The 15,717-nt window shown below is 39.4% G+C and overlaps 1 protein-coding gene across 2 annotated transcripts in view; it reads left to right on the top strand.

The window, feature by feature from the left end:
* DDX31 (DEAD-box helicase 31) overlaps positions 1 to 15,717 on the top strand; it is a 67,853-nt gene that overhangs the window by 22,408 nt on the left and 29,728 nt on the right. For both annotated transcript variants that reach the window (XM_072431248.1, XM_072431249.1), the window contains 2 exons: positions 904 to 1,053; positions 6,910 to 6,969. In XM_072431248.1, coding sequence (XP_072287349.1) covers positions 904 to 1,053; positions 6,910 to 6,969 — 210 coding nt within the window. The remainder of the gene's footprint in view (positions 1 to 903; positions 1,054 to 6,909; positions 6,970 to 15,717) is intronic.

The raw sequence follows: 15,717 nt of genomic DNA, 5'->3' as shown, positions 1-15,717 counted from the left end.
GAGGAAGAAAAGAGGGGAAAAAATGAAATCTGACAACCTAAAGGATAACCTAACCCAAAAACTGTATCTATTTCAGCTTTTCCAGTCTAGATGTAGTAGCTAAATTTGTTTTCAGCTTTTAAAAATAAACACTGCATGCGTACTCTCCACATCTAAGAACTGGTAAGCTCAGATATATTACATTATTTTGGGTTTATATGTACAATTGGCTGAAGAATTATAAGATTTATTCATACTGGATTACCTTTAAAATGATTAGTATGTTCAGCCACTTTTGCAAATCACATGTCTCTGCCACTTTGTGCAGGAGGTAATACCACTTTACCCTGCCTGCAGCTAGCAAAGACTTCTTAAGGTGATTTTACTTCCTTCCTGTTTTGTAGACTTGAAAGCATGTAAGAAAATATATTTCCATATATTTTTTGTCATGGAAATGGGTGTCCCCTTTTGGAGATTCCCCCCTATTCCTGTTTTGGTGGGAGTTTAAAATGTTTGATTTGCCTTCACTTTTGTTCCAGGTGCTATTCGTGATAAGAAAGATGAATATTGATTCACACGGACACAGAAAGCAATAAAACATAGGTTATAACAGAGGTTAATAATGACCAGGATGAAGTCCCTACTCTCTGGCTCTTTCTGGAACACAACCCCTCTCCCTCCCAACATGTTACAGTACATAACCTGGCTTTCTGTTGACAGGATTGGACAGTAACATTTGATAATGAAAGTGGAGGTTTGCTTACTATGCGCAAGCTTGTGCACATTTTATGCAGCACTGAGTTCTTTTGTCCCCCTCTAGTCTGGGGCCTTAAGCAACTGCCTATTCTACTTTTATCATAACCTGCCATAAAATTTAATAAATTACTAATGGCAGATCACGGTCTGTTTCTTGTGTTTCTGCAGTGTGATAAGAAGCCTAAGATGATCATATTCTTTCCAAGCTGTGATCTAGTGGAGTTCTACCATAAATTAATTAGCAGTGTACTGCCTCTAGAGGGCAGCAGACCAGACCCCGGGATCTTCCTTCAGCTTCATGGGAACATGGAGCAAGAGGTGAGTCTATATCACTGTGTACATATGCAATTTGGGTTAAAAGATACAAAGACTTTGTTGGTTATGAAAAGCGGACTGAAAAAAATAGCAAACTATTGCTGTAGTATGTAATATTGTATTATGAATTTATTTTTCATGCCCATCTATAATTAGTAGATCTGCCCCCTACGGATGGATGTAACTCCTAGCATAGGTTTTCCTTATCCTGTAGCCATTCTTCAAAGCTGTCAGTGACTTCCCATCTAAAGACTAATTGCTTGTATTACTTCTACAGATATAAATTTTATAGTTGGCATTCCTCCATATTAGCACAACATAATTCCCACAGCTTCAGTGATCACACAGACAATAGCAAACTCCTGGCAGAAGTTCTAACCCTTCCAAACCACATTTTACCAGAGTTTCATTATTCCCTATTTCTCACTGTTTAAAACATTGAGGAAAGATGTACCTTTTAAAAGAGCATATTTACCTCTCTTGTTAGTATGTTCCTGAACTTACAATTCTTGTAGTATCACTGTCCTAGTTTTTTCCTCCTGACTGTCGCAACACTGCTGAGTCCTGTAATGACATAGAGGTGAGCAGGAGGAACCAGTGAGAGCAATGAGGGACAAACATATTCTGGAAAGTGTATGTTTTCCAGTTGTCATCAACAGTGAGGTGTACTGGTGGTATATATGAGGTCATATACATACATAATATAATCTAGCCCTATAGCTTTTTAACGTAGTAAACTGTTTTTGTACCAGTAATATTTTATTATTTGTTGTACTCTGTGCAATGATATGCTATGCTTTGCTTTGTTCTCCCTGTCCCCCACCATCAACATACTAGTGACATTAAACTATTCTGTTTTCATAACAATTTCTTCTACAAATAAGGTTTCAGTTACCTTAATTTACATTCAGTGATATCATCACTTTGTTTCTGTGCTTCTCTCTGCCAAAGCATAAAGGAAATGGGTAACACTCAACCACCCAAAAGTATAAAAATCATAGTCTGTTCACAGGTGCTCTTTAACCCTAGCTTTCTAATTCTGTCAGTTTTTTGATGCAATAGAAATAGAAATTTTTGTTTATATTGTGGGCCTGTAATTCTTAGGATTTAACTCCCGGGTATAATAATTATATTTATTTATTACCGGTATATTAAAATCATAAATTATATTATAATACATAATTATAAATCATAAATTTAAAAAATAATGAAATAATAGACCACAACAATAATTTTTTTTGATAAATTACATTTTACCAAAAATGTCTTACTGAAATTTACTGAAACAAGTGTGCAATATTATTGATAAATAAAAAAATAAATTAAATGCAGATTTTAGAAAAAAAAAATATTTACATTTTCAGTAGACATCCTGGGTGTGGTAGATTTTGAAGCAGGGTGCTGCACAAAGTCCAACATCACAGTCAGGACAGTAGAACCTGGTTTCCTTGCGTTTTTTCCTCTGTCATTGGTCTTTGAGCAGCAAATCACGCACATCCTTGTAGGTGCTGCCTTTTTCTGGGTTGGTGGGATGTATTCAGTGAAGTGATGACTGGTCAGGCGTTCTGGGTTGACAACGGTGGAAGCACGACATCCAGGTCTATTCATAGCCACTGATGGTGTTTGGTGGTTCTTGACTATGGATTCGGAAACTTGCAAAATGAAGTCTGAATGATTCACAGGCCTCTGACTATTTTTTTGCACAGAATGTAGGCATTCCATAGGCACTGCTCAACTAGATGCCTGAAAATCTTCTTGTAGTACTTCCTTTGCTGTTTCCTCATCGCTGGGTAGAATGTCATGGCTTGGTCAGCTCTGTCGACACCTCCCATTGTGTTGTTGTAGTCAATCACCACCTATGGCTTCATAACTTCTTTCCCACGTTTTGTGTGTACCAGAATGGTGGAGGCATCATGGACAGTACTCATCAGGCACACATCTTTCTTGTCACGCCATCTCAGGGCCATCATCTTGCCTTTCTGCCAGGCAATAATTTCTCTTGTCTTCAGCTTCCCTTTTGCAAACAGTAATGGCAGGTTGCGCCGGTTAGCCCTAATGGTTCCAAGGGCATCTGTTCTGTGTTGCAGTGGGAACTCGTATAGCTCAGGAGAGGTGTAGAAATTGTCAGTTATGACACAATAGCCCTGATCTAGCAATGGCTCAATGAGGGATAGCACTGAAGATGTTGCCAATCCATAATGGCCGTATCTGGGGTTGAACTGTGTTCCTTTTCCAGTGTACAGTACTGTATTCCATATGTAGCCAGATGAAGATTCGCACAGCATATACATTTTCACACCAAATCGTGCCCTCTTTGACGCAATGTACTGCACCCAGCTGAGCCTCCCCTTGTAAGCCATTAGACTTTTTTCGTCATTGCTGACATCTCTTTCTGGCACATAGGTTTGCTGAAAAATTTGTAGAATCTTCTTCTTAGACACTTACCAAATTTTCTTGAGATTTGGTGCAGGATGGGTAGTCTCATCAAATTCTTCATTGTTTGCAAAGTGCAGATACTTCATGATGAGGGAAAAGCGGTATTCTGGCATGACTGTGCCAAAGAATGGAGTGGCAATCATTTTATTCTTGGACCAGTACCACTTCTGCACGGGTTTGCCCACAACTCCCTGCAGGATCACCAAGCCCAAAAACAGCCAAATGTCATCCTTGGTCACAGGTTCCCACTTTCTGCTTCTTGAAAACCTCAGATGTGAAGCACCTTGTTGTTGTCCAACATACCTGCATAAAACAAAATAAAAAATGTATTTTAGGATATGTTCTTTTATAGTGTGACGGTTGCAAGTAATATGTTAGCAAACGGAGAGCAGCATATATGTTTGCATAAAAAAAAAAAAAAATTAGCAAAAAATTTCAAAAAGTTAGCAAACACAAAGCAGCATACATGTTTGCATAAAACCAAAAATTAGCAACAAATTTCAAAAAGTTAGCAAACACAAAGCAGCATACATGTTTGCATAAAACCAAAAATTAGCAACAAATTTCAAAAAGTTACCACAGAGCAGCACACATGTTTGCATAAAAAAATTTAGCAAAAAGTTAGCAAACAGAGCAGCATGTCTGCATTAAAAAAAATTTAGTAAAAAATTTAAAAAGTTAGCAAACACAAGCGCGGCTTACCTGTTTGTCTCCGCAACAAATTTTTCGATAACTTTATCGGTCAAAAACAACTTCAGGTATGCCAGGGGATTGTTGCATTTAGCCTCAATTTTCATCCCAGGTGCGCTGGTAAATGGAAATCTTGGCGGTGCTGCCTGGTCCGCATCAAGATCAATGGAGCATCATCAGACTTGTCGCTCAGTTCACTTTCGCTGTCTGATGACAAATTTCCTGGTGAATCACTATCGCTCAATTCCACAAGGGACTCCAAATCGCTATCGCTGCTTTCAAATTCCTACAAAACAGCGCTTGCGCCGGCAAGATGCCTTTTGGATGCCGCGTGGTCTCCAGCAATCAGTCAGGAACAATCATGGTCAAAGACAAAGTGATGAAATGATACATTCAGGAAGTGATTTATAAGTCATCAATAGGTCAGATCAAGGTCAGGGCTAATAGTGGGCAAAAAGTAAATCAGGGCACTGGGCAATGATGTGCAAAATGTGTTTTTATACTTTTATTATGTGTTTTGTAGTGTTTTTTACTGTAAAAAAAAAAAAAATTACTGTAAAAAAAACAGCTTTTAAATTTCCTGCTCCCAGAATCCATCACTCCATCACATCACCCGGAAGATGTCACATCTTGCCGGGTGATGTGATTGGGATGTCCCGTCCTGCTCACTTCCCTAGATCCACCAACGAAGCTGCTCTCATCACCCGGGGGCTGCGAGCGTCACATCTTCCGGGTGATGCCAGCAGCTACAGTAAATTCGAGGGGTGATGCCAGCGTGAAAGGAAAATAAAAGAGAGCTGATCCCACTGCACATGTGTGGAGCAGCCAGAGCCTCCCGTGATGCAAAAGGTAGGATTCCCGAAGGCTCTGCGCTCCTATTAAGCCTTGATCACCATGGCGATCAAGACTTAAAGACACAGTGTTGCACCCATTTTTTTTTTTTTTTTAAGGGTGTTGCACTTAAGAAAAAAAAAGCAAAAAAATACAACATTTTTCCTTTATTTAGAAGGGTTGTTTACCCTTCAATGTAAAGTAAAATTTTAGGCTTAGGTACACTTTAGCCCATGTTACCTCTGTTTTGAATTAGATTATTAGGTAGTCCACACATGGTCTATGTTAGGGTGCATCCCATGAAACAGCTACACTGGTGTACTGTATAATACAAGCACTCTCCTTGGCACCTTGAGCAATATGGTGCTCGCTAAAGATCTGTTGCAAGGCACTAACATACTGCAATATAGTAAAAAGCCACTTTGTTGCATGGAGCCACTGGCAAACTCCTCATTTCTTGCTACAGAACTTAGCCATTGACATTTTGCTGTGTGGGATTTGGCCTTAATTTCAAAGAGCTTTACAGAAATGGGGATGAGATTTTGGGCTCCAGAGACTCTTAAAACATGCACAGACATTCTATGTTCCATGCTTTTTAGCCCTTCAGTCATTTTAGTAGGTTTACAATAAAGACAGGTCCATTTTAGACTTGATACATCTAAAATATTTTAGTATATATGCCATTAGAAGAACCATTTTGAGCTTCTTTCTCTTTTAAATTACTTTTTAAAGCATATGTTTTATTACTACAGGTGCTCTTTAATAATGCCATCCTTGTCTGCACTGTACTCAGGAATGGCATGTATCACCAAGCAGCAGACTTCATCCTAGTTGTTTGTCTGAAAGTTGTATTGCGCTCCTTTCTCCACACCACCTGAGAGTGTTTGTGGTAATCCTCTTCCAGCCAGCTGCTAACTGCGGCTCGGCTGGCCCCAAGAAAGACAAGCCTTGGGGGGCAATTAGTTCCTGATGTCCTCACATTAGGAGCATTATTAGGACTAAACAGGAAATCCCAGATGGTAGCACTCCTCTTTATGCTGGAAACAAATTCATAGCATCCTCCTCTCTCTTCTGTTATTTTAGGATGATCCCCTCCTCTCCCCCTCCCGCCACTCCTTCCATCACTGGAAGGGACATTACTAGTTTAGGACAAAAGCACAACTCATCCCTGTAAGCCAATCCATTTAATCTGCCCAGCAGGGGACAGTGAACGACACATGCCTAAAATTAAACATCATAGGCACTAGTTGTTTGGCAGCTCACCCACTAGTGTTTTACCTGTTTGTTGCAGGAGATAAGAAAGTGCCAGTGCCAATGCCAATTTTTTTGTTAACCCTGCCAGTGCAAAATATCAATAAGGCATCACATTAAAGCATTATGTGGACAAAATGAAGTTTCAGTTTTAAAAATGTAGTCTCCATTGTAACATAGCAAGGAAAAAATAGAAAAGTTTTCTATCATTTCTGAACCCATAGTGAAGCACAGGGAAAAATAGCTTTGTCACCTGGCAGTGCGGCAGCCTGTACTGAAAATGAGCAAAGAACCATGGAGAATGCTTATTGCTTTCAACAAAAAGTGTATGTGTGTGTATGTATGTATGTATGTGTGTGTGTGTGTGTGTGTGTATATATATATATATATATATATATATATATATATATATATATATATATTTATATTTAAAGCCTGAAATGAAGATGCACCCAAAAAACTATTGAGTCCTTTGCGTCGTTTAGTAATTCTCCATGGTGGATTGCTAAACAATGCTCAGTGAACATGTGCTTGATTGTTCGCCTCAAACAATTATTGAGAATGCATACAGAGCCTAGGTTTCCTTTAAATTAAAGTGATCACAAGATGTTAACTGGCATAGCAGTTATTGTATTATGTTTTTCTTTTTAGGAAAGGACAGAGGTTTTTCAGAAATTTACTGAAGTCAAAGCTGGGGTCCTTCTGTGCACGGTAAGTAACTGAGGTGCAGGATCTATTGTTTTTCTTTCCAGCTGCTTGAAAAAGGTTAGCAGAGATTATTTTGTACTTCATTCGTACATTTTCTATCCTGAAAAAAACAAGGGACCATCCAGGGTCTGTAAGGTTCCCTTTTAGTGTCACCAGGCTCCAAGCATACAAAGATATTAGAAAGGCAACATCCCAGATATTTCTTTAAATACACATTCTCCTTAGAAGAACTCACAATGAACTAATAGTAAAGCCTGCACATTTAAAAGGATGTAGGGGAAGCATTTTTATTAAGCATTTTTTTTATAAATAGTTAAAACTCTATTTATCTGATCTCTCTGAAAAAGTACTAAACATAATAGAAACAAAACCTACTTAGAAGCCCTAAAAACTCAGTTAGTCAAAGTTCCCCAAACTGTTAGAGGCATGCGGCTAATATAACATGTTCATTTTTTTCATACAATTGTAAATAGTATTTATACAAAGCAGTTAGTGATTCCAAAGAAGGACACTATTTGCATGGGGTTTCTATGGTATTCTGTATCTACATGGGTTTTCAGTACAAAACATACTAGCAGCTTAATTAGCTTCATTCCTAAGTGGTACTCATGTGTAATGCCATTTGCGTGACGTTAGGTATGTTAACTAAAAGCTTCTTTGGGAAATAGAAATTATGTAAATATTTAATCGGTCTCTGGGAAGTGTCCCTGCACTCCCCTCAGGGTGTCCCTGCACTCCATTATAATATTATTGGTGTGTATAAACTGTACATTGAAGCAATTTCTATAAATGATATATGTACAGTGTGAGCTGCCTTATTACATATAGAGTCTTTTCTTTCTTTATTCAATGTGTTATAAGTCTTATACCTGGTACACTTGAGCAGATCTGCTACCATTTTTGCACTTGACTGACTAGTCTGATTTTTCCAATCAGCTACAAATTACTCCGAAGCCCCAAAATACAGCACACATGTACAGTATTATGCTTGTCTGTTCCAGTAGTATTATTTTTGTAAGTAATTATGTTTTGTAATGTGTTTTCACATTGTAACATTGTGTTTGTTTTGCAGCAATGGTCAAAGCATGTAAAAGGAATGTATTTATGTATATGATTAACCAACAAACGTGTAAGAAAAAAAAGGAAGTAGGGTACATATCCAATGCTTGTACATGTCAGGTAGCAATTATATCTCCCAGGCAGCTTTGTTCCAAACTGCATTAAAATGATAGTGTGTTACAAACGGAAATCGCATCGCATTACATTGCTATGTGAAATGTTAATATGTCCCACAGTGATTGGAGTCATGGTTCAGTGTAAGCATTCATTCAAACATGACATGACATGTGTAATATCAATCAAGAGTTTCCTACACCTCTTATGGTTCCACAGGTGAGGTGGTTGGAGTTGTGGAAAATTGTCTGGTAATGATTGATCGGGAGTAAATACAGATGATCGTAGACTTCAAATCCAATTGTTTTGACAGCTTGAAAATTTCTAGAAAAAGATATGTCTGTGTAACAGATCTGATCATCTTTTCTTACAGCAAGTCTACCAGACAGGGCCTATTTGTATGGAAACATTCGGTGCTCTGCAGACCCTAGTGATGTGAAACACTGCCAGTGTTCTTGGCAGCCACATGATCAAGACCAGTGGTTCTCAACCAGGGTTACACAGAATCCTAGGGTTTCTGAAAAGGTTTGAGTGATTTGTGGCTTTCAAGTCTGTTACCACTAACACCAATGATCTTTTGATGTATCTGAAGGGTAAAATTCTTTCCACTGGCCAGCAAAGTAAGAAGCATACTTCTGACTGACCACCACAGTAATGTCATTAGCTGTGGATATTGTATTATTGTCACAGGTTTGCTAAGACCTGAAATGTCCCCCCCAGGTTTATGAAAGGCAGATCTAGACTGTCTTGGTTCTAGGTCACATGTCCACAGAAGGCCGGTCTGATTTAAAAGGAGGCAAAACACCCACAATGCCACACAGAATTTTTTTTATTTTGGAAATAAAAATGAAACCCTTTGCCCCCTCCCCCCTGATTTTATGATGCCAGTAATGCTGTTATTTTATATAAAATTTGAATGTCAGATTCACTATGGTATTACGTTCTGCCATTTAAAATAGAAACAATGGTTTATGAAGTTCTTCCTTTAGACACTAACTTCTTATTCTGGCCAGTTCTTGAATGTCCTTGATTTCCCCTTCACTGGCAGGAGACGGTCAAGTTTGATGCTGCTTCTCTTTGGCTCTGGCACTCTTTAGCAGCAGCCAGTTTGTGGCAGCCATCGCACAGGCAGCCAGCTTGCTGCATGCTACAGAAGGCTGTGCAGTTAGCTTTCTAATAGTGGCAGCTGTTGATCGGAGGACGTGTGAAGCATTGAGCCTTCTGACCTACCACCAACTTGTAAATTACAGCTATCTGGAGTAATTAGTGCTGAAAAAACAGCTTAGCAGGCTGCAGAAAGAGAGGTGGAGCAATGCTTAACCTTTTCAGTGCCACAGAGGAGGCTGTCATGAAGCATACAGAAGTATGTCTTTGTCATGAACTATTCTAAGCAAAGCAAGAAATTCAGGAATATGTATTTTTCCTATTTTTGCCTTTTTATATCACAGTTAGCCATTTGGTAGTTCAATATACAGTATTGTAAATTGTTTTTGGCCTGTTGTGGGTTCCTAACAAATAAGTAGACATCATGTAATATGCTGTTCTATCCTACAGCAAACCCCCAACCTTTCAAAAGTTGAAAATTTGTTACCTAACTCCCAACCACTCTTCCCACCCAGATCACTGAAGCTGAATCTGACAGAAGACCTGAAATATTTACCTAGAATCTGCTGGTGTGGTCAGATACCTAGACTGAATAGGAGCACCAACCAATCTAAATTCTTATCCTTCCCTTTAGCAGAGTTTGAATTACATTATGTGTAGGCATTTGATCATATGATCTGCACTAAAGGAGCGGATCCATTAATCATAGTTTAACCCTCACCTTCAGCATAGTTCAGATGCCCATATTTCCCAACTCTGAACCTCCTCTTCAGGGATGATGTGACTCATCTTTCTTCAGCAGGAATTGTGTGACAAAGTCTTCACCAGACTATACTATGAGGTGTTTCCTTTTAGCTTTTCTGAGTTTTACGAAATGGTGTAACAGTACTTGAGACTGTAATCATTCTCAAGGTCCCCTTAATTTTCAGCTTCTTAAAAATGATCAATACATCTTTTATTGTGTTGGTATTGCAATGGTTTCAGTCAGAACCAGTAGTTGCACATAACCTAATATTTTACCAGTAGAGTTTAGAATTGCTTTGTGCCTGTATGGGATTGGCATAGTATCTGGCCATGACATTGTTGATGTAATGGCCAAATTATGTTTATAAACTGTTAGGATTTAGATTTTCACAGTGAATGGTTCTCAGCCATATTCTGCTTGAAATTATGAGCACTGTTACGACTTTGACTTGTCTTGACGTTTCACATTTAGTTTCACTCACGTGAGCTTCCTCCGTCAACCCCGGATGGCGCAGATGGAATTCAGCTTGCTCTGGTGCCCGCCTGTCAGCCAGATTAAAATGACTCATTTATTTGCTGTCAAAACTCACATGCAAAAAGTATGGCAGCTAGTGGGATGAGCAGGGGCTCGGAGCCTCCGCGAGAGAAATCCAGGCTGCCATCTCGCCCTTTCCGTCCTGCCAAAAGTCATTATTGCTGAACGCGGAAAGCCGCCAGCAGGGAGGCATCCCCCGTCGTTACGGCGACAGATTGAGCTGGGTAATAAAGTCAGGCTGAGGCTAGCATGGGAGGCCAAGACACTTGGCTGAAGGTGCCAGAATATGGCAACATGAGTTAGCCTGGCTGAGTAAACCGTAAAACATTTTCTAAATGACCTTTTTGGATCTATTCCCCCTCCCACCCCCTCTCTTCTTCACAACCACAGTAAAGATGAGCTAAAATTGGGCGCTGTGCCAGCATTGGGCAAGGTAGCTGCACTAAATACTGCTGCAGTCTGGGATTGGTTTAGCAGAGTGTCAGCTTCATGATTTACCCCATGCTGATGCTGCAGATCTAACTTTACATGCCACAAACACCCTTGTAGCTGCCATGCTGCTTTCTCTTGCATTTGTTCATTGCTGGATCATTTTTGTCATTTTAACTTTCTTGCTTTGAAGGAAACATTTTATGAGGGAAATGCAAGGCCTGTACTTTTGTGATCTTTTTTAAACTGTTAGTTTGTTGACTGTCATGCTGATCCTCTCAATTTAATAATCTTTGACCTGGAGCATGTATGCAGACCTGACATTATACCGTGATGTACTTTGCTGCAAAATCATTTTAGCTTTGAAGCCAAAAACAGCAGAAACCAGCATCATCCAGATGCCAGCAATAGCTGCCCCATATTACTTTTATCATTTAAGTGTAGGTTTCCCCAAACCAATATTTACCTTTTGTGTCCATGATAGCAGGTTAAATTGCCCACCCACTTTTACCCCTCGGGATTCTAGTGTGCAAGATTGCAGCACTGCACTTTTGCTGAAGCTACTATAGGTTCTAATTGATTTTCCATTTGTTACATTGCAGTGAGTGCAACAGGAGGAGTGATACTTCCCGTGGCACAAGGGTGGGTGGGGGTACATTGGCAGAGAGTACACAGCTGGGAAGTTCTGTGGCAAGATTTTACCAACAGAATGTCAATGAGATGAGCTTCGAGCAGTAAGTGTGCTAAAATCTTAGGCCTTCTGTCCCTTTTAACATATTGATTAAATCATTAGGTCAAAAACCTATCCTTTAGGTTTTAGGGTTTTTAGTTAATACCCAATAAATAATAATTAAAAACAAAATCTGAAACATTGCTGTAGGAGAGCCTATAAATTCCAAATCTGTCAAAAAGTTTGATATACAGCAGGCTTTTATTGTGATGTTAATTTCACATGCTATTAAAGCAGTCACACAGTTACCTTGCAACTGGTGTGTATACCAAAGTATTTTAGAGTCAAATGTGAGGCCATCTGTGCGATAGGTAATGCTTGGCCAAAACTGGATCAATGATCCCAAACACACCATTAAATCTATACTGGAATGAAAAAGAAAAGAACCTAGTAACCTAGTAGTTACTTTTGGTTATTGCTGCTAAAGGTGACTGTGCAAGCTATGAAATCATGGGGTGTACTTATTTTTTCATCATGGCTTCTTCATTTTAGATTTGTTTTTGTTAAGTAAGTAATGGCATGGTGTAACATGACATGTGTTGTTCATCTGATGTTGTTTTTACCTAATTTCAAGACCTGCTAATGACCAGATTATATATTTTTTTAAATACGTCTAATTTGTAGATAAGTAATATGTGCATAGTACTTTGAAATTGAAAGGGGGTATGCTTTATTTTTCTGATGATGGTATGTGTTTTGTCATTGTAATATTGTTTAATATTATTATTGCCAAATTAGTTTTTTGCAGTCCTGTCATAGCTTTTCTCACCTTAAAACCAATTAAATTCTATCCCGAGATTTAAAGTAATCCCATGCATTTTCCTTTTCTGGACAAAGCAATGTGTTCGCAACTGCTACTTATACTAGCTTTCCCATGAGAAGTTTTTCTCTGTAAGCCCTAAGTTTTTGAGCTTACAAAGTGCTAAAGACTCTCCCCATGTGTCAGTGCTGGATGTCTAAGTGGCCAGTCACTAAGCATCATTGCTACCAAGTAATTGAGTCAAAAGCTCCTCATACTTTGAAGTATCCAATATTGTCACTTTGATATTAGCAGCTAGATAAAATGGTGGAAAAGTGAAGAGGTGATGTGCAGCTGCAGTGGGGATGGCAGTTAAGTGGACCTATTTTGCTTCTCATGATAGGCAGAGTTGTTTTTAAAATTGTTTTTTATTGTTAAGTTCTCCCTAAGGGAAGGGTTTTGGCCCTAGGTAGGAGTTGGTTTACAGTTGGGGGTGAAAGTACAGTTTTGGCATTATAGGAGTGGGTATCTACTAGATTAGTGCTGCGCAGGGGATTTTAATTTTGGATTCTTTTTGTTGTTCCTGGCTGTATGGAACTGCAGGAGAGTAAGGAATGTTAGGAATGAATTTCTAGAAAGCAGAAGCATTGGAAAAACTTGCGTTTCCTTGGCTTGACAAAGCTTGGGTTCTCAATAAATGTTAGACCTGTGTTTTGTGTTCGTTTTGAAGCACTTGGTTTGAGAGGTTGAGACATTATGAGTGTAGTTGAATGTGGTGATGCATAATACACAAATAATTATTGCTATAGGCCCTCCAGTGCTAAGGAAGAAATAGAGAATCAACTACTAGCACAGATAGAAAAAGCAGCAAAAGCTAGAAATTTTTTATTTATGGGAGATTTCAACTACCCTGACAATGACTGGAGTAACGGCACTTCAGGAACAGCAAAAGGGAGAGAATATATGAATTTATTACAATTTAATTTTATGGTACAGTTTATAGAAGCTGTCAATGGTAAGTTGACAATTATTCACGACAACTTCTGAGGCATAGTAAAAGAATCAAGGTTTTATTCACGTGTGGGAAACTCACAACAGACAAGGCAATAGAGGTTGGGACTGTCCCTTCCTCTTGTCTAAAGGAGTCTCTGAAAACTTTAGCCAAAATCTATATTTTATCTACTTCAGTTCCTTGCGTCACCGGTCATCCAATTCTGGCCTGGTCTCTTCTTTAATTTGCCTGGAGACAGACGAATTATTATTTTGCTTTTTACTGCCACTGTACATTCCACTTTTAATTGGTTTTCTTGGGGGGGGGGTTGTAGTTTCCATGGTCTCCTTATCTGCTGGCAGTTTGTATGGTCTTCTTATCTGGTTTCACTTGACCAGGTGCAAGGCCAAGGCGCCTCCGGGAACCGAAGTAAAGAACACAAATAACTGAGTTAGTCATTTTAAAACAGAATGATATAGTTTGAGTTAATTCTCACTATACTTGTGGCTAGTATAAATTCTATATACATTCACATTTCCCTCCTGTTGAGGATTAATCAAACCATATGACCTTTTAGAAACTTGATCATAGGTTATCAATAACGGGAAACTTTTTATTAGTACTTAAGACTTTCTATGTTATTAATCTCTGGGTCAGTCTCAACCAATTCGTACATTGTATCTCTAGCTACCGTGTCAACCATCCTGGAAATTAATCCCTTCATCACTGGTACCAGACAGCAAGCTAGACAGAGTAATGTGGCAATACATAGCACAACAGCTGTAAGGGCGGTTTTAACTGCCTGCCCCCATCCACCGAACCAAGAATTCCACCAATCGGTCATCCAGTTGTTTATTCCTGCATTGGCTGCCAACTCCTGGGAAAGCAACGTGAGACCGTTCAAAGCCTCAGTCACCGTTCCATCGGGCGCTGTGTTATTAGGAATAAAGGTGCAACAATTTTCACTAAACATTTTACAAACTCCACCTCGCTCGGCCAGTAACATATCTAGTGCCATTCGGTTCTGCCACGACATCAGGGATGTTGCGTCTAGTTGCTCGGCAAGCCCTTTGATTGCATTCCGAGTCTGGTTGACAAAGCGCTGCTGATTATAATATATAAAAATTAATCCAATCAACATTCTTATTTATAGAAACCCAGTAAAAAATGGACTCAAAGCCTGCAGCTTTTTGATTTCTGGCCTTATATTCATCGGGAACTCCTCTTGGAACCCCTATAGCATCTATATACATTGGATTATTATTTGCTGAGAGGCTCCTTTTTGCCTTATGGTATCTGGCAAAAGTCCAGTATCCTCTACCAGGACCTGGTATGACCAGGAATGGTTCTACCGGGGTGATCAGGGTGCATGTACCTCCCCAGTTTGCTGGTAGGATTGTCCTAAATTTCTGGTCCCCATACAACCACCATATCTGCTAATGAACTTCTGTGGTTTTTTAAATTGCTGTGTAGTCCATGTGCAGTTGCTGCAAACTGGCTCTGATGTGGTGCAGTACTTAAACTCTTTTCCTTTTTTCTCAATGTTATTATAGCAAGTATAATTCCCCCTATATTCCAGCCTGCTGCTCCCCAACTTTCACAATTATTCCCATAATAACTGTCTGTTACACAGACATAGATGTGACTGACTGCATATGGGGCGTTTCTATTACTGCATCTCCAAGGAATGGGCCCACCTCCCTTCTGTTTGCAATTGACTATTTTATAGAAATCTAAAGTGTAAGTAACTGGTGTAAGATTCTGTGCTTGGACTGTCTACACAGTTATCCACCAAGACAGGCCTATTAGAGAGCCTATTCCCCACATGCAGATTAACATTCTGCCCATTAAAATTTTGAAATAGCCCAGATCTAAGGGTGTACCCATATCTAAATAACCTCCCTTTTATTTATTAGATCACCTGATGGTTCTCGGTGTTACTTTCACTGCACTGGAGTGGACAGTGGTGCTCCCCTTCGATCGAGAAATCGTTCTTCCAGGGGGCACTTCTGCTGTCATTCACATCACCATCAGATGATCCCTGCGTCCCTATTGCTTTCTTACAGTGGGTCAGGTGGATCCAGGCAGATCGGCCCTCTACCTTGGTACCTTTTCCAGGATTGTATTTGGCGCAAATCATGCATGTAGCACAAAATTTTTTTAGGAATGAATGGTTACCTGGTGCATAAAATACTCCTGTTATCTTTTGTACCATCCCTCCTGTTGACACATGTGTCTTCCCATGTGTCACTATCGCTGCTAACCTATACAAATTTTCTTTTGGTAATACCGGCTTGCCACCCAGT

Source organism: Pyxicephalus adspersus, chromosome Z (genome assembly GCF_032062135.1).
Source record: "Pyxicephalus adspersus chromosome Z, UCB_Pads_2.0, whole genome shotgun sequence".
In the NCBI taxonomy this organism is placed as follows: domain Eukaryota; kingdom Metazoa; phylum Chordata; class Amphibia; order Anura; family Pyxicephalidae; genus Pyxicephalus; species Pyxicephalus adspersus.
Note: the sequence above shows the minus strand (reverse complement) of the source record. Positions and strands in the feature narration are given on the sequence as shown.